Raw genomic sequence first — 25,679 nt, 5'->3', positions numbered from 1 at the left:
CAGTTGCATGTACTCATACCATTAAAGAAATGCGTGTTGTGAACTATTTCTTGGCTTAGTACAATGCAACAGACTAAGCTTTGTTGGTATCATTGGACGACTCGATATATTTGTTCAAAGGCATAGCAAAACTCGATCAACAGAAGTCAATCCCCACCTGCAAAAATACCGTGAAATATTAGTTCCTATCATAATACACAGACCTGGGTGGAGAGATGTTTCTTTGTAGGGTTCATGAGGTAACAGACTAGACGGTGAACGGGGGGCCAGCAGGCAACCCGAGAGTTTTCCCCTTCTGTTGCACTGTTTTTGATATGTATTTTTGTATTTTAGGGGGATGTTTGGTGTCAAGGAAACCTTATTGTCTTAAGATGGTAGAAGCTTGGGAAAGAGCTGTATTTACTTTGGCCAACAAGCAACCACATTAAAGCGTGTTAGAAACATCTAATAACCCACCACTTGTTAGCTATCTCTGTACGACTACGGCCATTTTGTGACCTTCCCCCTCAACCAGATCACTCTGATCATCAAAGGGGTTTGTCGGTCTGTTCCAGAGAAGTTTAGGCGTATTGGAGAAGGTAATGATTTCTGTCCTCCCGGTTTAGGATGACGGCAGTTTACAGCCGGGGAGCTGCCTGTGTGCATTCCTGCTTCACGACGTTCCCCTCACCAACCCCCCGACATCACAGGAATTGTCTTTAGCGTTTAAATACTGAAGCTGCCGTGCACAGGCCTGCCTGTGAATCACCTTTTGTACAGCGTTCAAAGGCCACCCGTGCATCCTAGGACACATGCATGCACCCACGCAAACATACAGGACACACCCTCATGTGGACACACCCTCGCAGGTGCCCGTTTGAGGCATGCAAAGCTTTTGCTAATGAGAGGCGTTAGACTGTTTAAGGTTCTTTGATATTGAAAGGGCTATGCTAGGCTGTGTTTAGAATGAACTGCTAGCATACTGCACTTTACTTTGAGGCCTGTGTTTAGATCGTAAATGACAAGCATCCCAATTTTGTTATTTTAGCCTATTTGGGTCACATTGTAATTATTTTGTGTTAAGTCTATTTTTATTAAAAACTATGACGATCATTCCTTTTTTATTGCAATGTTTTTAGCTCGCAATGAATAATTCTCGGATTCGCTGATCGGATTATAGCAATTTAATTTTCTCTCGATCTCTGGATCAGATCTGCACTTTGGGTGCTGACGGGTTACACCAATCATCATACGACACTTCCCTTTGGCTAGGGATGTAATGATTACCGATTTAATGGTTTACCATGATAAGAACATCCAGCGGTTAGTATTACGTAGGGATGTAACGATTCACCGTGAGCCGGTTGAAAATCGGTTATAATGAGTGACGATTCAAATCGTTTGAGGTGTGAACTGAATCGCAATACATTTTTTGAACAGCAGGGGCCGCTATTTTCACTGCAAATCTAAACGTGGACATGCTGATATTTCTTAAATGCAAAAAATCCAAGAAAAGCTCAGACAGTATTAGTTTGTTTATATTAAAGAGACTTTTTCTATTATTAATTTGTTATAAAATTGCAGTTTAGTTTTGTTATTTGAAATAAAACATTATTTTATTATACAAAGAAACGTGAAGCATTTAAGAAATAATGCAAGGGAAGTTGTTCATTTCTAATTTGTTTCAACTCATTTTGTAAAAATAAATTGTGAGTAAATCGTGAATAAATCGCATTGTGAGATCATAATCGTGACTCGCATCGCATCGTGAGCTGAGTGAATCGTTACATCCCTAGTATTACGGCTTGAAAAACCCTGTCCACCATCAAACAAAGTTATCAAGAGTATAACGTAGATGCAACATGAAACGTGGGTTTTGTTCATTTATGTCAGGAGAGTAAATCAGGAGTCAGGAGTATTGACATTAACAACAAAATAATGCGAGACATACCTATTTATTCACGTCTGCTCCTGTGAGTTTGTGATGACAGTGCTTCACTAATTAGGACTTTAATTAAAAAATATTTACATTCGTGAAAATGTAGATATACTGACTAGAGGTGCTCCGATTGATCGGTCGGCGGTCTCTATAAAGGCCGATCCAGAAAAGCCGATGAGATGACGCAAAATGCGCGAGAACTTTTTTTATGCCCAAGAAAATGTGTTCACCGGTCTGGCAATTCTACAAGGTGTGTGAAAAAGACAATACATTAGGCAATCTGCAACGTGTGTACCAAGCAAATTCCACGAGGCATGAAGCACCCAAAACATTTTAACATCACCAACCTGATCAGACATTTGAAGGTTAGTCACGTAAAGGAGTGCGAGTAGTTTTCAAAGTTAGCTAGCGCTAAGAGGGAGCGGGACCGTTCAGCAGCTCAAGCGCCACTTGGCTGCAGAGATCGTGATTCGCGTTAACCGAAAATTCTCCGTGATTTTTTTATCAGTGATGGAAAAATCTTAAGGCAATCTGTAATTTTGACGGGTTACAATAAAGTTAATTTGTAATTCCCCGTTTTATAATTTCCTTTCATCAGAATGTGATCGTTAATGGACTGAACGTGATTGTGAGTGGCAGGAGGTAGGCTATCGCGAAGGGACGTGTGTTTCCTATTCATTAGCTTACTCTCAAATGCCTGGTCAGTTTTGCAAAACGCACGTGTGGTCATCAGAGATCTTTCTTGATAAATAATAGCTTTCAGTGAGTGGAAAAATGTCTCTCTCTCTGTGTTTTCTCTGTTCAGTGAGCGGCAGAAGCAGCACATATATGACCAAACCACAGCTTGCTTACTTGTACAGAGTACAAAACACCTTTTACAGGCACCTGTCATTGTCACTGATTGGACATTTGAACATAAACATTTGTCTGTAATTAGCCTATTATTTTATGTCTGATGACAGAAACATTAAATATATAAATGAAAAGTCTAAAATGAAAGCCTAGCGCAACCTCTTCTCAGCTGTCGGTAACAGAGATGTTTCAAAAGCATCAACCCTACTGCAAGGACAGTAAGAAGCATACAGAAATATCAGATAAAATAATGGAATACATTTTCTTTGATCATCAGCCACTATATATTGTGGAAGACGAAGATTTTCTGCGACTCATGTCACAGGCTGCTATGTTTTATGTAAATATGTTACTTGCCGATATTCAATTGTCAATTCATGAGACTTTCTCTTCTCTTAATTTGAATACTTGATATACATTGTTGTTAAATATAGTTTAATAAATATTGCTACTGAGAAAGCTTCAAATAGCTCCTGTAATCGGTGATCGGTATCGGACGATACAGCTTTCAGTGATCGAGGATGGGTGATCGGCCCCAAAAATCCTGATCGGAGCACCCCTAATACTGACACACGTTTACTTCATATTTCTTTATGCACACCCATCATTTCTATTCATTTTCCATTAAATGATGTGATATGAGTTTGAAACTCCATTCAGCTTGGTTCTTCTGCTATGAGCGCTGTTATGAGCACCGATGTCATGCTGCTTTCTCCTTTGTCCTAAAGTACATCCCTTTTCACAACACGTGCAGACGGATGATTTGCTGAATTGTGTTGTTTATATATGAAAATCTGATTTACTCACTTAAGGTTGTGTTTAATCTGAACTAGGAAACTTTCACCTCATGCCCCCAACCTGCCATGACTAATATTAATGTTATTTATTTGATGTAAATAAAAAAAAGTGCATTTACAGGTAAACAGGTTTTTTGACATTTCCAGAGCATGTTAATAAAATTGTGATAATATTGATAACCGTGATAATGTTGTTAAATATAATTGTGATCTGAAATGTTCACACCGTTACATCTCTACCTTGGGCCCCCTGTTAACGGTTATGAGACTAAGAACGATTTTGTTTTCGTTACATGTATTATTAATCAAAGCATTCGTCTGCGAGTAAGAGTTTTTTTATATTTGAGATTCATCCCTAATTCTGATTGAAACCTTTGCCTGCGAATGCTATGCATGGATCTGTTTTGTTATTTGATACAGTGGACCGACAGGTTTTGTCTTCGCTTTGTCACCGGCTCTTTACCACGGTAACAGGCGAAGATGAGATGGTTTGAAGACAGAAACTGATCATATATTTCTTTCATGCGGTTGAAAGCAGAACTCAGGGGGGTCACTTCACAGAAGACATAAAAAGAGCTGAGAGTTTGAAAGAGAGTTCGAGGAAGACATTTCGAAGGCGGGTTCTTGTGGGTGGATCATTCTTTCAAGTTTCTGACAGGCTCAGGAAAGCCCTGGAGCTGTCTGTACAAATCACGTCCACTTGTTTCCTAAGAGATAAAGCACATGTTGTGATAACCTTATGTTCTGTAACCATGGTTATCAGAGAGATGGTCAGTATGAGAATGCAGACGGGCATCACGTCTACATTTTACAGTAGTTAGCATTTGTTTGTGATGGAAAATAAGGAATTGAAAATAATGAAAGAGCTGAATAATAGTATTGTTCTGAAACAATGTCAAGGTCTTTACATTTTTTTGTTTGTTGTTGGTGATTTTAGCTCAGACTATTTCCTCTTTTGGGAGAAAAATGTGCAAAAGTTATGCAGATTTGCATTTGAATCTCTTCCTCTTTCTGATTTGAAATGAAGCTGTTAAAACAAAGTCTCATAAAATAACGTGATCATGTGATACTCCAGTAAAACATTTACATAGGTTGAGAGGGATTTCAGAAACAGGAACTTTATGCTATTATGAAAACAGAGCCCTTTAAGTCCCACAATGAGGGAAATTATAGACCACAATTACATTTAAACAGTGTCTGTTCGTTGTCTGAATGTCAATTCTAGATTTATTAATCATTTCAACTAATCAATATTACAGTTTTATTCATGTGGATCTGAAGTGGACAATCTTTAGGAGAAATCAGTTTAAAATGTCTATGCGTCTTAACATTTGCTATACAGTATTTATGTTTTGCCATCATGTAACATTTTGTTCGTTATATCTGTAGTATTCTCTGTACTTGTTTACAGATGAATTAATCCACAAACAACTTAATTATAATATAACCGTATTAATTGCAGATGGAGCAGTCAGCGGTTTATGAGGCGGATGCTGCTTTCTTTAAGAAGGATTAGCGGTTACAGATTATCGGTTATTGCAGCATTATCTTGATTTGGATTATATTTTAAATAAACAATATTGAGCATTTCTTTGGACCAATATTAAAATCCAAATTTTGGTTGGTTTGCAGTTTTGCTGAAGTAAAATTGGCTGACCACAACACATTTACTGTTTATATATTATACACGTTATCACTTGACATGGCATACTTGCTGTTGTTATTGTTTCATCAGGCAGTTGTTTGTCACATTATTGTCAGATGATAACTGTTTTTTTGTTTGTTTTTGGAAAAGGTTTTGCAGCCTTGTTCGCTCAAACTTGCTTGCGACACACTTGCACTTGTTGTTTGACCTTGTAAACAGGTTTCATTGCATTTCAATAATTTGACACTGACAGTCCAATATCAAGATGAGATACAGAATGTCCATGCGAGGGTGTAGATGTTTGTTATATATGTTTTATTAAGCTGTTACCTTTGATTTGTACCATGTGTCATTCTCAGAGATGAGCAGTACATCAGTTTGCTAGCTGACCATCTGCCAAAACATTAAAAACAATTATATCGGGGCTCCAGACTGCGACCAAATCGCATTTTGTGACCCGTTTTTAAGACAGCATGAGCATTTATATTCAAGTATTCGCGCATGTACGACCTGCAAATTTGATATTTCTTCCAGTTGTTATTTCATGTGGAAAGACGAGTAGATCGTGAGCCCACCAGTTTAGGATGTGTGTGTTATTAGTCAACAGCGCGGTAGGGTTGGGCCGATGGCTGATAGACATGACGATGTTGAGCCGGCATCGTGATTCCAACAAATGTTTCACTTTCGTCACGTGACTCGCTGCTGCGGGCTGCGTGTTGTAAACAAATATGAATAAGGCTAAGAGGCATAAAACGTTGCACTGTACAGATCAGACTAGCCTGACTTTATAAATGTGTAGCTTGCGCGGTACAAAGAGGACGCGCAGTTTGAGCAGACCCGCCTCACTTTCTTACTCTTTTATTGAATATAACATCAGAATAAGAATACAATCAAGCCTCACTTTATAACTGTGAAGCTCACGCTGTACAGATGCCTGAAGTGATAACTGCCCAGCTCGCGCTGTATAAAGATGTGTCTCTGCGTAGCTCGTGCCAGACGCGCCTCACTTTAAAATGCCGCAGTGCGATGTCATCGTCCATCGCAATGTTTCACTGTAGGCATCGTCCGATGCTAATTTGGTAGACATCACCCAACCCTACTGCGTGGGTCACGCTTGGGGATGGTTATCGTTAAGATTGTATCGATATCGATACTGCGTATCGATACCGGTACTTATCAATACTGTTATCGATACTACGCTCTATAATTTGATGCAAAAACACATGATGTGACAAGATGTTAAACATTTTAAGTTTCTTTATTACAGCTGAGCTTTAGAACGGCAGTTTACAAATACTTCTGAGCAAACAGAAAATGCCACATAACAAAACGTGTGTGTGTTCCTTAGCATACCACTTACGGCACTTACAGTACATGTGCATAGGAGCACATCATAATGTAATTCAACATATTTACTTTACATCACTATGGTTATTTGGCTGGTAGACCGTATTTCTTTTTTCCTTTCTGGTTTTAGGTCTACATAAATACTATTAGTATAATAAAGTTTTTTTTTTAAATTATATGTACTATTTTTTATAATTTTACTAGCACATTTACTTCAATTTACTAAAGTAAGTAAATATACTCCGTGGCCGAATTATTAAAAACAATGTTATAACTTGTTCTCAAATAAAGGACTTTTATTTTGACGGGTTTCCGCAAAGGGGTGTTTGACGGAAGCTTCCTCGTTGTGAAACGCGGACGCTGAAAGCTCCACAAGCGCAACCATGCCACTCTTTCACTCATAAACACGCAAAACAAGCAGATTACAAATACATCGCGGAAATCATATGACCCTAGATATCACACATACGTCGAGCAAACTTAAGCCATTCGGACATCATTCAGGGATGGAAAATGACAGGCAGCAGCCTCTAATTCGCCATTTAACACACGAATACACAGAGATAAAACAACGCAAGTATCGATAACAGTATCGTTTGTCATGAAGCTTATCGATACTCTGGTATCGACCCAATTATGTACCGGTCCAAAGAAGTACCGGTTCTCGGTACCCATCCCTAGTCACGCTTCACTGATGTTTCCCGGTACCATCGCGGACTAGCACAGTTCAGGTCGTCATTGACATGTTTACACACACACAACGTGAGAGAATAACTACGATTCACTGTTTGCTTTCACTTTCTACGTCCATCTCAGTCTCGTGCACACACGCATTGCGCAGCTTCCAAATCACATTCAACCGCGGATAAGCGCGAATGGACGAGCTCGACACATGCGCAGAATGTCATACTGTGGACTCAGCTATCAACATTTGTCTTGGGAATGGGCTGTACGCATCAGCGGATGACCGCGGACCCTCCTGATGACGAAAATTGCGTCATGCTTGGGAATCACGATGCCGGCCCAACATCATGATGGCTGTCAGCCATCTGCGATGGACAATGTCATCGTCTCTCGGCCCTAGTACATGGATAAAAAGCATAAATAAGTGACAAATTAGGGATGTAAACAACAAAATTTTATGAATAGCTCTTGTTAATTTCCTTAAAATGTTTAGAAATTGGAGTCAGTATGTGCACGTATGTTTCTGTCAGCTTTCAAGAACTGTTTTTGAAGAATTTAATAAGGTTCAAATGTAGGTCAACAAATGGATGCCGCCTCAATGGAATGTAGTTGTTTGACAAGTGACATTTTCAGACTCATTTGAGATTCTGGAAGCATTTCTTCAGGTAACGTGCGGTCACTCATGAGAAAGAATCTTCTGAGGAAAACAAACAAAACGAAAAAACGTTTGATTTATGCAAATAGTCTGTGGTACTGAACTGGTTGAGTGAGAACAGACTATAACATGAAGAGTTTGATTAACAAGGGAATTGGTTTGAACAATACCTTTCATACTTTGATTCGTAGCTTTGAAATCCAGCTAGCAGCACCTACTTTTGATTTGTTGTGTAACCAGTTAGTCAGCGAACTTGGATGTGACAACCTGTTTTAAAAGGTGAATGACTCATCACCATTTGTTGGCTACACTCCTAAAGTTTTCCTTAGAAGCCTTCACCTTGTGTTTGCCAGTATGAAAGGTTTATGGTGTAAACACAATGTACGCTAGCAACAACTTCCTGTCATGTGACCTTAGCTTTACAATTGCATAGCTATACTAAGCAACTTAGTAGCAACTGCTCACATTGGGTGTTTGAGAGGTGCACAAAGCATTTCTAGGAACAAGAATATCAGAAAGAGTTTGGCGTGGGCTCTTATGATTTTGATGAGTGAGCAATAACTGATCAACCATCTAGAACACCTTAGCAACTGCATAGCAAACATTCACAATACCATAGCTATGTTATAGCAAACAAGCAACAATGTTTCTCAGAAACTTTAAAAATCTAGTTTTTGTTTCTAATTTACATTACGTGACTCCCATTTATGTTTTTGGTGGAACGATCAGTGGAGTTCGTGCATGTCTGGGATACCATATGGATTTAGTCAATAATTACAAATTGTCTTTTAAACCGACCGATATTGTCATGAAGACCAGTGCCCTTTGGGTAAAGTGTAATGATTACCCTGATTTACCCTGGTTAACCTCTCTGTCTCACTCTGTTTATTCTATAGGCGAGTTATCCTGCTTGGGAGGACTTTGTCACTAAAGGGGCTAAGCTGCAATCTCAGCTGAGGTAAGAACGGACCTCCTTCCATACACATGCATTCTGTGTTCATTTGAATAAGGACTGATTATAGTAATCCTGTTTTGAAAGCAGGAAATGTGCTTCATAATTACATCAGTCTGAAATTATTTGTCATGAAGGTATTGTATTTGAATACAGCTAATGGAGGAATATTTGAAAAATTGTAGTGCTGTCAATCAATAAAAATAATAATCTGATTAATCACAATTAATTAATTAATTAATCGCGATTAATCGCACACAACATTAATGTTTTAAATATACTTTTACATATTCTAATAATTTCACATTTAATCTCCAAATTAATGTCGAAACAACTGATTTCTTTAACAGCATTATTTTATGTATGAAAGCCAACATTCTGATATTAGTACTGCAATTGATTTATTTTTTTATTTATTTTAACATTCATTATAGCCATTCAACAGTATAACTGAGAGCTATCATGTCTAACAAGTAGAAAATATACAGAAATTGAATGAAGTTCTCAGACACTTTACAATCTTAAATGCTAAATTCTACATTAAATACAGACGAATTCTCATTAAAGCTACAAAGCGCATTGAATTCCTCTTTTCTTTTATTGTTTGATTAACATTAGTGACAGGAGTCACAGCAGCAGGTTTAATATTGCGGCCCCTTTAAGAGCGGTCTCTACGCCGATCTGACGCCTCTCCCATTTTCCCAACTCTCTGCATTCGGTTACGGTTTTATTTAACACATCGCAATCTGTGCTTATGAAAATGCTAGACAAAACGGGCTTTCTGGCATAATCCTGTGTGGTTTTGTTTAACACTGGTGTGCTGTCTGACAGATTCTGACAGAGATTCACTGTCGCAGCCAAGTCAAAAATTGACTTTTAAAAGAGGCGTTGTAGGCAAAAGACGTTGAAAGATGTAGGAAGGGGCTTGAGTTGAGACATGTGGACTTTAGTCAGGGTCAGTGCAACATGTTCACAACCGATTGGCCTATTTGCACTCATTTTCATAACCCATGTTATCTTGTTTTTTTGTTAGCTGTACGTTATCGAAAGGCACATTTTGTTTCATCAGCTTAACGGTCAACGCCAGGGTGCAACTTGTTGAACAAACTGTAATTCCGTCAATCACAGCCCTAGTTTATTTGCATCTAATGATAGAGTCTACCCTGACTAAGGTCCGTACCGTGTACTCTAAATCAATAGAAGCATGCAGAAACGGAGCCATATCCAGAAAGGAGAAGATCTTGTAGTTGTTTGTCCCTTATTTTACGGCATATTCCCTCAGCATGACCTCTCTGTTCTATGTCCCGGGAGTGTAAACAGGCTAATGACCCTCCCAAAGGTCCACTTCATTCCTGCAGATAAACATCAAACACGCTTCACTCACATAAACCGTCTCTGCTGCCAGCTCCTCTGTCTGAACTACCAGGAGCTGAGATCTTTTTGACTCTTGAGTAATGTTTACCTATTATGTGAACTACATCATAGCACATGCAAATAGACTCTAGCTTAAATGTTAGTCAACACGAAAACAGTAGAAGTACAGAGTAGTTTTCAATTTTAAGTCGGCTTCACTGAAGTGTGAACGTATTTTAGACTCGAACCAGAAGAGCTCTTATGGAGATGTCTGCATGAGCGTCTACATATCGGGCACAAAAGCTTTAGTAGGACTTTGGGGGGAGCTCCGGGGAGGAATTGCTGAAAGGCTGTACTTTGTAGTTTGTATCACCTGATACTACTGAGCTCTCTCTGATAAGCTGAGATCTCTCTCTTCAGAATGAAGGCTCTGAATGAATCTCTACAATAGTACCATTGACCCTCAGAGCATGGGCCCTCGTCTCAGCTGATGAACTTTTTCCATTGACCTCTAGCTGTATATTTTTCCATCTAACCTGGATAAGGGTATACGTTAAATATATGGTAATGGTGTTTCACTTATAAAATGAGAAATCCGAGTTATGAATGAAGTAGGTTCTTCACCTGCAGAATTGAACAGAAATCGGTTTTCGCAGAATACGATTTCTTGTCATTTTTAAAATTCGAAGCCCCTTGCTGTTCATTTTAAAATTTTAGTTGCTTGTTTTTAGCCATTACCAAGAATGTAAGAATGTAGTACTCTTGTTTCATGAACAATATTTACCTAAATGATCTTGGTGGAAGACCATCAAATGTTTTCCTCCACAATATGTGCAAAAAAATCAGATTTTTAGTACTATAGTTGCACTTTAGTGATCATCAACATCTTCAGGTATTTAAACATCATTACTCCAAAGCATTGCGGTCTACGCAGTATTGTTAATGTTGGCTCGTATGACGATACCTGCTGCAACTTCCAAAAATCTGTCTGTGGATGTTTTTGTTTTGATGTAGTGAAATCCAGGCAAATACTTTACTGAAGAGTTTGTACATTTTCCTATAAACAGCCTTTTTCTCTTTCTTTTGTCTAGGACGACAATCATTGTCACTAGCTCGTTCCTGGACGCATTCCAGAAAGTGGCTGACATTGCAACTGGAACAAGAGGTAAGATGAGATCTTTACCATCTTAGTCTCTCTCTCTCTCTCTCTCTCTCTCTCTCTCTCTCTCTCTCTCTCTCTCTCTCTCTCTCTCTCTCTCTCTCTCTCTCTCTCTCTCTCTCTCTCTCTCTCTTTCTCTCTCTCGGTTTCTTGACACAAACAGACTGTCGTTCTGGTGCTCGTAATGAGCAAAACAGACAAATCGTACTTCACAGGAACAGCTATTCATCAGAACTGCGTTAACTCTGAACACCTCCGGGTTTATCCAGAATGCTAGGGGCCCAACGTCTTTAACTTTTAAAGGCAGATATGCGTGATGTAACCCTGACGTAAGAAAACGGCATGTTTTACAGCTTTCAGAATGATAGTACTCCTGATGTTGCACATAAAACCAAGAAGTAAATCCATGTGAAACCTCTGGAATTTAAAACTGGAACTGTTTACACATATGGTGCAGGTTTGAAGCACACCATTCAAAAATGATAAAAATTGATATAGTCTGTGTAGTAGAGAGAATATACTGGAGTCCAGCTTAGCTTTGCATACTTTTCTTGGTTTTATGTACATAATTGATTAGTCAGTGGGTTGCCTAATGTGCTTGTCAACTACCCCAGCCCTTGTTTTAGAGGGTGTTTATATGAGATGCGTGGACAGATCAAAACGACAATTCTCTATTCGAATTACATATCATAAAAACTTGCCTCTATATCGCCATCTCTGTTTGAAACATAAAATTGCAGGTTACTTTGACTTAATGTGGGTTAAAAGGACAGTTCACCCAATAATGAAAATTCTTTTATCAGTTGTTCACCCTCAAGTTGTTCCAAACATGTGTTTGTTTAGTTCTGAACACAAAGAAAGATATTTGGAAGAATGTTTGTAACCAAACAGGTCTGGGGCACTATTGACTTCCACAGCAAGGAAAAAACTACTATGACGGTTTAGTTTTTCACATTCTTCAAAATCTTTCTTTGTGTTCAACAGAACAAACTATACCTTTGAAGTCAGATGATGTCAAACTGAAATTTTCTCAACCAAAAAAAGTTGCCGATTGCTGCTTTAAGAGAAATTGTTATTACTGAAAATTGTAGTTGCATTTTAGTACAAACATATTACCCCGGTAATACGGTTTATTCTGTCTTGTCTACCTTAAGTGTATTACTTTTCATTTGTATTATAACCGAATAAAAAATGTTTCCATTAGGGCAGTGTAAATTCTGTCACCCCAAGCAACAAACGCACAAGCTTTATTTGCTCAGTGAAAGGAAGGTCATCACGCTGTTGTTCTCGACTCAGACAATCGGAGGAAGGTTTGACTGTCTCACAGTGACCCGGATTAGGTTACACAGCCCCGCTTCTAGTTAAGGTGACATGTTTGTTTTCTGTAGCCATTACGCTCTCTGTCTGTTTAGGTCTTTATAACGCTGGTGTGATGTAGCCCTGACGCTGTTCGTGCTGCTGATAGTTGAAGAATTTTACCTTGACCGTGCGTCGCTTCACTCTCCATGGTTTTAGCAAAACAATAACATAGACAGTTCTGTTCACGCTTCATGTCTAGTTTAAATGTAGTCTCACTACTCTTACTTGAACAGAGGATGGACGGTGACAAACATTTTTTTAGACATAAATTGCTTGTATGCTTAATATTGTTGACTCGCTCCATTTTATGCATTAGTTAGACAACATAGAAGCATGGCAACAATAGGACATTATTTGTGAGTTGTTGTCTTTATAATTGAAACCTAATGCCTTTACCTAATGCACTTTTCCATTGCTAGATTGTTGCATTCCAGACCAGTCGCTAATGATGCATCATTTCAGCTAGCACGTTCCCTTCGAAGACAGCTGCCTAGATAGGCATTAGACAGCAGGACAGCTGTAATATAAGCATTTAGCTTGAAGCTTTTTCTCAGTTTGTTATTCAGTTCCACAGGTGGGAACGCAAATGATTGCATACCCTCGAGAATTCGTTTACTTAAATGTTGGAAAGAGCTCGACACGCCAGAACAAGGTGGTGGACTAGAAGAGTGTTTTAGACTTACCTGACACACCTTAGCGTTGAAGAAAAGTCACGACTCGAGCCTGCTGTGTCACGCCATTTAATGGTGTTTGCCGGACGAGAATTTCTCTAAGTTCTGCTGTTAGGATCCTCCTGAATATCTCTGTCACAATGGACAATTGGTCTTAACTGTGCTGAGGGAGCAAGGTAGTGGTTTTGCCTCACAGGAGTCGTAGTCTGTGTTTGATTAGAAAGTTATTGTTGTTGGCATACTTTGCATCTCTTTCACAGTACGAGGAGATTCTCGAAGTGTCAGCTTGTATTAGGGCTGCAGCTATCGATTATTTTAGTAATCGAGTATTCTACTGATTTTCCATCGATTAATCGGGTATTCGGATAATAAGTACGTTTTCTTTGTTAAAGAGCAATACTAAATATACAAGAGAAAATAAGACAGGTCTCTTAAAATGAACAACCAATTTGTTTCCTTTTTAGAAAAATTAACATATTTATTGCTGAAATTGCATACATTCATATCTGTGAAAACTAAACCCATTTACTACATTCCATTGCCATATTACAATCAAAATGCAATATAGGACTAATACAAATGTATAAATAAAAAACATTAATAAAAATAGAAAGAATAATTTCAAAGGTAAACAACTAACTTCAGCTTATGCATGATGCATTTAGTTTATCTAAATTAGTTTTAGTTTCTTTTTTTACTATTAAATAGTAATATATTTGTCCACATAAAAATACCGTGTTACCCGTACTTTTATTTTGGCAGGTTGTCGGAAGACACTTATTTTTTTAGTGTGTTAGCTTCACTCAGTAAAATGTTCTGAAATAAACTCTCAGAGCAACTCTGGAGATGAAGTTCATGTCCTCATAAAGCGCAGACGCAGACAAATTCATGAGCATCACGTGTAGCACGTTAAACTGCAGTTCATTCACGCAGACACGCAGAACAGACAGATGACATGTGTAAATAACAGGATTCGGCATCCACTAACGTTAGTCCGCATCTAGTTGTATGGACTCAATGCAGCCGGAAAACAAGTTTCACTCGCAAAATAGACTAAAACTAAGTAAAATAGTAGTTGACCATTTCAATAAGCTATCAGTTATTTATCAGCATGAGACACACGTGTGAGCGTGTGAACAGACTAAAATGCGTGTGTCTCACGGTGAATGCGTGAGACTGGAGAGCCCTGTAACATGAATAGAGTTTAGCGGGCTGTGCGTCAGTAATAACGGTCCGTGGGGAAACGCAGTGCTCCGTGTGTAGCCTACTGTAGTTAAATGGATTAAACGAGGCAACAAAAATTGCCTCGATGATTTTTTGTATTCGAATTACTCGAGTTACTCGAGGAATCGTTTCAGCCCTAGCTTGTATTATTGATCTATTTTTTTCTGCTGATTTACATTTATTCATTTGGCAGACGCTTTTATCCAAAGCGACTTACAAGTAGGAGATCATATAAACATTTTGTCAACAAAAAAGGCAAGAAAACCCTGGATGTGCAACATGCATGTCAGCTGCTCATATGCTGTATGTGAAGAGTATATTACTATGGAGAAAATAGCAACAAGTGTTTTTTGAAGCCCCCTTTAAAACCCAGCATATACAGTACGTAAACTGGCGGCTGTCTGATCTTTACCAGCCCCCTGGAATCAGTCTCTGTATTGATATGCTGACCGGCCCACATGTCTTAAAAGTGATCGATGGACTTATTGATCAGCACAGGCCCGGCTTTGCTCACACACCCCTCTGCTCAGTGTTTCGTACATTTGCCAGAATGTATATTTGCCGAGGTCCATCTGGTGCAATTATTTTATTTTATAAAAGAGATTTTTTTGGTCATTTGACCCATCTCACAACTATAATTCATACAAGCAACAGTTATGATTAGAGGATAAAGAGGATGCTTATGACACGTTTCCAAGTCATCGATTGTCATTTTAAATATGGCAATAAATACCGCACCGTGGACTTTATACCGAGGTATTATCGTACAGTGAGATTTTGATATTGTTACATCCCTAATAGTCGGAATAAAAGCCGATAGTTTAAAAACAGCCGATGATCGGGGCCGATATATCCTGTCAATCAAAAGAGGACTGGAAAATGCAGTGAATTTGTGCTCTGTATTTTGGATAATGTTAAGAAACATCACCAGTTTGATGTTTAATATTAATAGTGAATTAATACAATTCAGAAAGTTAAGAAATATTAATTCAATATTCAGTATCGGTATGGACAGATATCACTCGTCTAATCGGCTAGCAGTATCACTGTAGAAATCTAATATCGGTGCATCTCTAGTCTCCATGTATATAGACCAATGTCAGACCAACATTATGTAATAATCAAGTATCAGATTTCATAAGAACTAAAGAACATATAGAGGGTCTCAAAGTCAACAGAGCCTCTGTAGCGTCACTTGCTAGGGTACTGTTTTGGTCCCACACCTGTTTAAAGCTGCGCCTGGCTGTCAGCTGCCACGCTTTCATAGATGGACCTCACCGGCCCCAGCTGTCTGTAAATACAAGGGCTATGTGCGTACACGCCTGTCCCTCAAACATCAGACCACACTGCAAACATTTCAAATACAGGAAGGATTAGCCAGCAGTGAAAGGACCTCAAAGTCAGTCTTGATGTGTTTGCGAGGGTGTCTGCTTTATTGTAGGGAGAGTTAAGCCATCGGGAGAGCTGACCCTCCATGCCACCCCTCTCGACCCCAGCTGAGAGGGTTCGAGCATGGGGCGGACAGCTGTTTCGTCCCATGAGCCCAAATGTGTACGTCATACAGCATTGTGTTAACAGTATCTAATCTCACTGAACAGATTTTCTCAAGATACATTTACGAATATTAATTGGTCATTTTGAAACTTAAACCGGTTTAACTTGGGCTGTTCAGCAATTGATCGCGATTGATCGTATTCATAATAAAAGTTGTGTTTACATAATAATATTTGTCTGTGCACTGCGCATATTTATTTTGTATATATAAACGCATGTATATTTTTAGGAAATATTTGCATGTATATACTGTATTAATATATAATTTAAATTATATATAAACATTAATTCATTTTTATATTTTTTTCTTAAATATATGCATGTATGTGTATGTGTTTAAAGAGCCACGAAACTGGAAGAGTTGGTTGTGTTGCACATCATAGAAAACAATGTTAGCAACTGTAAGTTATTACAGTAAAGAAACCTAGTTAATTTTGAGCTTTTTTGCGATATTTTTGCCTTCCGGGCTTAAAATCCTCATCTGGCCGACGTCAAAGGATGTGACGTGGCGATGTACGATAGTACATTGATGACGCGTAGGTGTCTCATAATTATTCATGAGACTGTGTTTTCTTTTCCAATGAGAAGACATTTCTCCTAATTATTCATGACAGCGCATGGTGTGTTTCTATCGGACCCTTCAGAGAGAGGCGTTCATGGCACATGATTAGTAAGCTGATGGATAAATGAAGAAAAAGCAGAACATTTACCAGGGGTTGCAAAAATACATATTCCAATAATTATATATAAAAGTGTATTTTTATGTGAAATACACTAAATGCGGTATATATGTGGGGGAAGGGCTTCTCCACTGAAAGTGATAAATACATGACAGTTGTTGAAATTGTGGGGCACAGAAACAGGCGCGAATGCCCATTTGGAGCTCTCGGTGGGCCGGAGCTCATGTGGACCAGTACAGCTCAATGTGTCACGTTCGGAACTCAAACAGACTGAAGGGACTTCCGAAACGGACGAAAGGGGGTTTCCCGACCAGCGGAATGCCATGGCAAACAAACGGTTGGTAACACTGCGACAAATGCTAGTCGCCTCGTTACAGCGCCCGTCTCTCATGCCGGACCGATCGCCGGTTTGAAACCTGCTTGTCATGGATGCGAGTAAGGCCGGAACAGTAGCAAACTGTTTTACTCGGGATAGCTTTTAGAAATGGAGACAAGTGGACTTTTGGACTGGCTCTTGAAGGCAGTCTGTGTCAGGAATGTGGTACTGTGACCTGAGGACTTTTCCATCAAATGTGGTCATATTTTAACTAGAAAAGTTATTCTTGCATTTTGTTAAATCTAAATACTCATGTTACATTTAGTGGTTTCTGTAAAACTGATGTCGCTTGAAAGTATGATTCGTGTAATGACCATAGACTGTATAAAGCAGGTAATGACTAATATATTTTAAGATATGGAATCGGATCACTTTCTCTCGTGCCCCGCCCACTCTTCTCGCAGCGTTCACGCCCATTTTAGTTGCGTTTTTCAAAACGACATCGAGGTAGACTGTAGCTGAAAAGGGAGGGTTTCATGACCCTTGAAAAATACAAAATGAATATGCACCGCACAGACATATATCAATATGTAAACACAAACTTTTATTCTGGATGCGATTAATCACGAGTAATCATTGAACAGCCCTAGTTTTAAGACTTAAAAAATAGTATAAGCGCATCTGTTGTCAACAAGACACGGAGTTTGTAGCGTTCACAGCCCTTTTGGGGTGAATTAGGTGCCAACATTGAACTATATGGATTATTAGTAGGGATGCTTGCCTTGGATAGCAGCACTAATAATAAACGTACGTTTTTGGTTGTATTTGTAAGTATTTGGTTGTTAAACGTGGTATTTTTTGCCTGCAAAAACCCTGCGTGTGAATCATTTGTTTAGTGGCATTAAGTGCATGAAAAAGCCTTGCGGCAGTTTTTGATGACTTTGGCTTTTAAAATGTTTTTTAAAGTGATTTTCTCTTGGGGAAGTCTTGGAGCTCCTGACTGTCTGCCAGGTCTGTCGTGGTGTCAGTTACATAATTAAATTGGCACACCCAAGTGTTTCGTCTGAGGCGAGACTGCCTGTGGAGTTTTAAAGATTAATGTCATTGTTTTAACATGACAAAATGCAGTATGACGTTCATTGATGTTTAAATTCCAAGGAATAGTCCACCTTTAAACTATCCATCTACGTTTATTTACAGTGTGGAGCATAATCGAACGCCGCTTCTCGACTGTTCACGACAGTCACTGTGCATCTGAGGCACACAAAAATGATAAAAATTTGTGGTTACGACCGTTGGCTGAGTTCACATGATCAAGTTGAGTCAAGTTGCACAGGTTTTTAGTCGTTTTTTACAGGTTCCCAGGTTGCCACAATAAGCACTTCCAAGGAAAGACCCAGTTCGTGAATTTTGAGACCGTTTTTCAGGAATTTAGTTTGAGATACTTTACTAGCAAGTAGACAAGATGTCCTTTAGCACACCCATATATTGCACTCGTATAAATCAGATCAAAAGGTCCCTTTATGTTCATTATACTAAGAAAATTGCCTGGAATATTCTTTAAAACATCACTCTTTACTGTTCTGGACTGTTCCACAATTAATCGTGATTAATCACATCCAGAATAAAAGTTTGTGTTTACATATTATATGTCTGTGCACTGTATATACTTATGTTGTATTTTTAAACACATACATGTATATATTTATGTCAACTCAAACTTTTAATCTGGATGCGATTAATTGCGATTAATTGCGATTAATCGTTGAACCGCCCTACACATGGGTGAGTAACTAATGTTGGGGTGATATCCAGAGCACAGCCTTGTGTTCGTTTATAAACATCTGTTGCTTCATATATAAATGTCTAAATAAAAAGGAAAGGCGCATGAATCATGAGCGCACGTTGAATGTCGAGCCTGTGCTGAGGAGGAAGTCCGTGGGTGAAGTGAGTATGTGAGATCAGTGACGGACTTTGTGCCGCAGACACACTGCTTTGCTTTGTGCAGGACAGGCATGAGTGGGCAGCTGTTAAACTAGCGTTTACAGAAGGACGAAAACAGTGTGAAGTTGATTTTGGAGCTTTTCTAAGGGATACGAGGACCTACAGATAAGATGATAGGATGTTTCGAGAAAGCTGGTTTTGCTTTTACGTGTTTAATACCCGAAGATATTTTGTTTCACAGCGTCATAACACAAGCAGTGCATTTGTCAAGTTTCGTAAAGGATAAAACCACACCATAAATAGACTTTTCGAGCAACTGAAGCCATGATAAAGCAATAAGCCCCAAGAAGCAGTGGGTTACAGTGCATTTTATAACAGCTAAGGGCGTTCGTGTTCTGCCTAAAACCCCCTTAGCTGTTATAAAATGCACTGTAACCCACTGCTTCGCGGGGCTTATTGCTTTTATAAAACGGTTATTCCATATGCGTAGCAAAGTTTCATAAAATGAAGTAAATAAAATTATATTTAGGCTATGTAATGCGGTCAGCCGTTATAAATCGGGGGTATTTTATAACGTCTTAGAACTTAGGCCAATCAGAATCAAGGACCAGGACTAACCGTTGTATAATGTCATTTTGACCACTTCTCGATTTTCGAGCCGCGTGTCAAAACCAAACCCAGATGTTAGGCAATCTGTGCCCACAGATCATCTGCTTGCTAAGGAGTTTCTCATTGAAAATCGCAACTCGCACGCTTGTACAAAACAAAGTGTTGTCAGTTCCCACCGAAATCTTTCATTAGCGTCTGCTTTGCTCTGCTTAAGGGCATTTTGGTGGTGAACATTTTGAACTCGCATGACCCAGTGCTCATCTGGAACATAAACTGCCTTGAGCTTTTATCTTGTTCTGAGGCTCGTGGCTCAAGAGGGCCCCCGTGACTCACATGGAGAAGGGAACCAAGTGGTACAAACCCAACCCTGTGATCCAGCAGAAAACGTCCTCTTTTCTTAGACACATTTTGGAGTCGCACAGTTGATTCAACTTTCCTTTAAGTCCAAGTTATACATTTGTATTAAGTTTCCACATTCCAGTTTAATATTTAAAAAATTCCCAAAACCATCACCAGATTGCTGCTTAACAGACATGTTGTGAAATTCAATCAGTTTGACTGTGTCAGCTCTCCTACAACATGATCTGACTTGCAAAACAAAATGACCTTTTGTAGCAGTGCTTTTTTAAGCATTTCGCTCGGTTGGAGGGAATAGCCGGCTCTCAGTTTACCGATATGTTGATGATGTGCGTCTAAACCTCCTTGGCAGCGTGTACCAGCTCAAGTTATTTTCAGATTTGTTGAGCGATAGTGTTTGGTTGTAAGAAGATTTCAAACACGTCTGTGGCTCTGAAATGTCGTCCATGTGGGAAGAGTTTGAAGTGTTTGTGTCAGGGAGAGATATAACCTGAGATATGAGTTTACTGTGGAAACCTTTGAAACCAATCCTGTTTGATTTAATAGACAAGAATGTGCATGTACATGTATTCACATTTTTATTAACTTTGTGCCTAAATCTAGCGACTTAACTATGTAGACATTTTATGGCATGCGACCAACATAAAGGCTATTTCAAAATGGGCGAGATGCAACTAAGGTAGCACGGTGCTTATATTTCAGGAAGAATGTATTGTGATGAGAAAAGTAAACGCATCAAGCTAGTCGGATAAGCTGAGAACTGTTTATAAATATTTTTACTTTGTTTAAAACTAAAGCAAGCGTTAAAAATAGTTAAATTTAAGGATGCGTTCACACAACAAAAAAACGTTTTTTCTTTGCATTCTTGATAGGCTCTGCGTACATTCTGTTCACATTCTGCTAAATCCGTTCGCGATTTGATCCGAAAAACATATTAAAACGTTGTATTTTGTATGCCAGGTTAGTAGTTGCCGATGTCACATTGTAAAGAAGCACTATACGTGCCTGCGCACATACGCATTCATCTATAGAGCTGTGATGTAATATGCATGCGCATGACATCACAAATTTGCGTTTTACATTTACGCATTTGGTAGACGCTTTTATCCAAAGTACCGACGTACATTGCATTATACTATACATTTGTATCTAGTATGTGCAATCCCCTGGGATCAAACCCATGACCTTAGCGTTGCTAGCGCCATGCTGAGCTACAGGAAAGTTTTGTTGTTTATAGGAGAGAGGATAACAATATCATTTTCAAATACGTGTATTTTGATACTTGTTTTTAAAAGTTCGCTTATTCGGGTCCCCAAAGCGCCACTGTTGTGTAAATAAAGGGCCAACACCGTAAAATGTTTTCAGTTTGAAAACCCAAATTTTAACATCTTTTTGTCGTAATGTTTCGTTTCATTATCGATATTGATATCTGGCGTTCATTGCTTATTACGTTGTTGCATTGTTAGATAAGCAACATACTAACATAAAACTCTCACGTTGAGAAATTTCAAGTAAACTTTTCGTCAGGCTGTATTTGTGTGTGTTGCATTCTCGGATGGATACATTTGTGTTGTGAAGGATGGATGATATGGACAACGCCTTAAGGTCAGGAAGAACTGGCGACGCCTAGGAATGCCGTGACACCTTTTAAAAGTCAGATTGGAGAGGAAGTTTGTCCCCAGACGTGGTTTACGAGAGTTTCTTAACCCTTCAGTAAGGAAGGCAGCTGGCTGACAGTTTCCTTCTGAAACACACGAGCAAACCCCCCAGCGCAGTGACCCGTAACCCCTCCTATTTTTGGCTTGAATTCGAACACGGCTCAAAAAACAGTAGCCACGTTTGAGAGGTTCCGTGACACTTGGGTGCAATTAAGTGTGTGGTATGAGGTCACTAGGAAAATAGTTTGAATGGAGTTTTGTTTTAAGCTTTTTGGAGGCAAAATGTTGCCATTACATACTATTGAGCAGTTTAGGTACAGGTGAATAATAACAGTATTGGTGCTAAAAGCTGTATTGGTAACCCTGAAGTCTACCGGTCGCTGAAGTGTGTGCAGGATGGCAGGAGATTGTGCTGACGTGTGCTGGAGGGTCGTCTTCATTGACAAGACTGCCTTATTCAGTCAAGAGCTTTTTTTTGTACTGCATCTTCATCTAATTTCTTCATGTGATTTCTTACAGAATTTCATTTTATTTTACAGGTGGTGCATTTATATTTAGGTTATTCCACATTTCGACGTCAAGTATTTATCTTTGTTTCAGAAGAAAGATGTAAACAGCTATTTGATACCCTATTTCTCTTGCATTTTGTGATAACGTGCATAACCACAACTGTTCCTCTGCAGTGTTATTGTTTGTCAACAGATTCATTTAAGATGCGCATGCAATACAGTTCACTTTATGCTAATCCAATTTGCTTGCAGGAGACCTTAAGCAGTTTCATTAAGGGTCTCTTAATATTTCATTTCCTTACGTGGGGTCATTAAGGTTCAGTGTTTTCACATGGATTTTTTTCAGAACTGAGAGTAGTTAAGCCCATCCAGTTTAGCCATCGGGCGTTTGCTGGCTGATGTCAGTACAGTGAAATAGCTTCTTTGGGTTTGAGTGTTCTTTTTGGAGTACGTCAGCATTATTCGAAGCCTTAGAAGTTAAAAAAGGCCTATTAGTTTTTATTACTTCCAGGAGCAAAGTGTAAACGGTCAAAATTCGGATGCAACATTATGGTTCAGCATGACACATTACATGGTATTTTAAAGGGATAGTTCACCCAAAAATGAAAATTCTGGCATTATTTATTCATTCCAGAAGTATGACTTTCTTTCTTCTGCAGAACACAAAATAAGATATTTTGAAGAATGTTAGTAATCGAACCACGGTAGAACCCATTCACTTGCATTGGTTTTGTGTCCATACAATAGAAGTGAATGGGGACCACCGTTGTTCGGCTACCAACATTTAAAATATATTTTTTACTATTTTGCAGAGGAATGAAAGTCATACAGTTTTGAAATAATATGAGGGTGGGTAAATGATGACAGAATTTTTATTTTTTGTGAACTATACCTTTAAGACATGTTTGTCTATATTTTATCAACCTTTAGAGGATGTATTAATAGATATGGACTAAAAGTATCATTTAGATTTTTTGGGGTCTTTAAGATGTGCCAGGACAAGGTAAAAATAGTTAATAAAAACTGCGATTGATTGTCGCGTCCCGCCCCTTTTTCGCGTTCGGTATGGACAAACAAATTGCTTAGCGCAGGAATCTCACCGCATCGCATTTGGTTAGGATGCGGTGTGAGGGTGAACACACGCATGCATGTTTGTGGGGCTGTCCTGTTATTTTATCTCTGCGCATGTGGGTGTGTGCGACCAAGGTGTGCTGTGTACGTGAATGAGCGCTTTTGTCCACAGACCGGCCTCCGTTAAGCATCGTATCACAGACAGCGCTTGGTACGGTTTCGTTCTGAATGAATATATTGTGACAGACCTGCGGTCGGAGAAACTCTATAGAAAACCTGAGAGTGAAACACCAATGAGCTTTCTGTCCTCTCTGCCTCTCTTCATACAGACAACGTACGTGCAGGGAAATTCAATCGTGGCCAAGAAAAAGCTTTTCCGTTGAAGAAAACGTGGAAAGTTTATTACTCTTGAGCAGAAACGTTTTTAGAGGAGGCGGTCTGTTAGGTGCGCGTCACTGTGCGTGTTGTTTTTCTAAGACGCTGTGTGAAAAGACTTGAATTGAATTATTTTCTAGTGGCACGACTTAGTGGAAAGTATTTGAACGCTGACAGAAACACTGAAACGCACAGTCTCTCCGTCGGTGATAAAGACCGGCTTTGTGTTATTAAGAGGTTTAATGGGGATCATACATCATATTGGCAAGAACAGTGAAGAACCTTTTTGTATTAGACGGAGAAGACGCCAGCACGCACGCTTGTATGTTTTAATCTGCTTTCTTAGAGACTTGTTTTGAATCCGTTTCTCAGGCTCTCACGTTGTGGTTTGTATGTTTTTAAGACTTTGAATTGTATTCATTTAGTTTGATTTGGCTTTCGGCAGGTTTTGTAAAAACAGGTTTGCAAATGTTTTCATACTTCGTTTTATTCACACTCTTTATTGTTGAATTGCCTTTTAAAGATACTAAAAATATGACACAGTGTTATGATCTCATCACATTCCTCTATACCTGGTCACCTGTCCAGGGTCTTTACCTGCTTTCGGCCTCAAAATATGATGGGAATACTCCACACCTTACCTGTAAATTGTATGAAAATCAATGTACTGTATACTACAGCGATTATTATACAGTACTTGTATGTTATCCAGAAGACGTTTTAAGAAGTTGCAAGAATACACATCTGAATTATGCAATAATCCTAGAATATGCTAGAAAATGCAAATTACATGTGGTTTTATTCCATACAATTCAGAGGTTTCTTACTTCTAACCTTTAAAGGGATAGTTCACCTAAACAAAAAAATCTGTCTTCATTTATTCACTCTGATGTCATGTCAAACCTTTATGTGACTCTTTCTTCTGCGAAACGCAAAAGAAGATATTTTGAGAAATGTCTCGGCGGTTTTGTGTCTATAATGGAAGTCAGTGGGGGCCGATGTTGATTGGTTACCAGCGTTCTTCACAATATCTTTTTTGTGTGTTCTACAGAAGATTTTTGGGTGAAGTACCCCTTTAATAATAGAACTGTACTGGGAAAGATCAAATATCATTAGCTCTGAATAAATGATGTCTTATGTTTCAACCCACTTTTAAAGTACCGAAAATGTTCTTGATTGTCAAATATACTCTTAAGTTTTATTTCCTTTGGCTACCTTTTGACAGCTATTTTTAGGCACAGTAGAGGGAGGACAGGAATTTATGAACAAACTAATCGAATGTGTTGTCACAAATAATAGATTCAACTTCACACAATAAAGCGTGGTTAAGAAATTAATTGAACGCTCCCCTTTGTGCTTCAGCCAAGCACAACAGTTGCTTTTAATATGGCTGGAAAATTGGCCACAAGAACAAACCAACTGTCACTATCAATTTGATCTGTTGCTCTTCTGAATCGCTCCAAGGTGAGAATAACGAATTTCACACTGTTTTTATATTGGCGACTGGCTTGTTGGCAGTCCGCCTGCCTTTTAAAAGGGATTTACACACAAATACCTGTAATTATAGCGCTAGAAAATAATTCTGCCGTCTCCTTTGTTGACGCCAATTGCCTGACACCAGAAACATTTGACAATGTTTAATGTCCCATGTCCCCTCCCCTCACAGAGCGTGCTGAGAAATCTGGTGTGAAATGTCACGGCAGTAGCGTGGTTCATTGAGCGTGTGCCCGAGGCGTCAGGGTGTGACGGGTCTCCTCACCTGCCCAGCCGAATGAGTTCACTTTAAAACATCTGCGAAGATCACGCGCGCAGAGACAAAAAGATGTGCGAGGTGCATGATCCGACACGTCTGGGTGATCTCCTGCGGTTTTGTAGTTGGATTTTAGAGAACCTGACGCACACACACGGCCCCCGGCTACAAACCTGGGAAATACATATTAGGAAGTCACAGGGTAAACCGTTAAAGACTTAAAACAGAAAATGCTGTCAA

General features: G+C 39.0%; 1 protein-coding gene across 4 annotated transcripts in view; it reads left to right on the top strand.

Annotated features, from left to right (window-relative positions):
• The window catches only part of mtss1 (MTSS I-BAR domain containing 1), a 48,616-nt gene that overhangs the window by 4,782 nt on the left and 18,155 nt on the right, over positions 1-25,679 (top strand). For 3 of the 4 annotated variants that reach the window (XM_057337722.1, XM_057337724.1, XM_057337723.1), the window contains exons 2-3: positions 8,795-8,856; positions 11,295-11,368. In XM_057337722.1, coding sequence (XP_057193705.1) covers positions 8,795-8,856; positions 11,295-11,368 — 136 coding nt within the window. Of the gene's footprint in view, positions 1-8,794; positions 8,857-11,294; positions 11,369-23,990; positions 24,012-25,679 lie in introns of those variants that run through there. The other variant, XM_057337726.1, reaches the window with a different exon arrangement.

The sequence above is a fragment of the Triplophysa rosa genome, linkage group LG7 (genome assembly GCF_024868665.1).
Source record: "Triplophysa rosa linkage group LG7, Trosa_1v2, whole genome shotgun sequence".
NCBI lineage: Eukaryota > Metazoa > Chordata > Actinopteri > Cypriniformes > Nemacheilidae > Triplophysa > Triplophysa rosa.
This window is presented reverse-complemented; position numbering and strand designations above follow the sequence as displayed.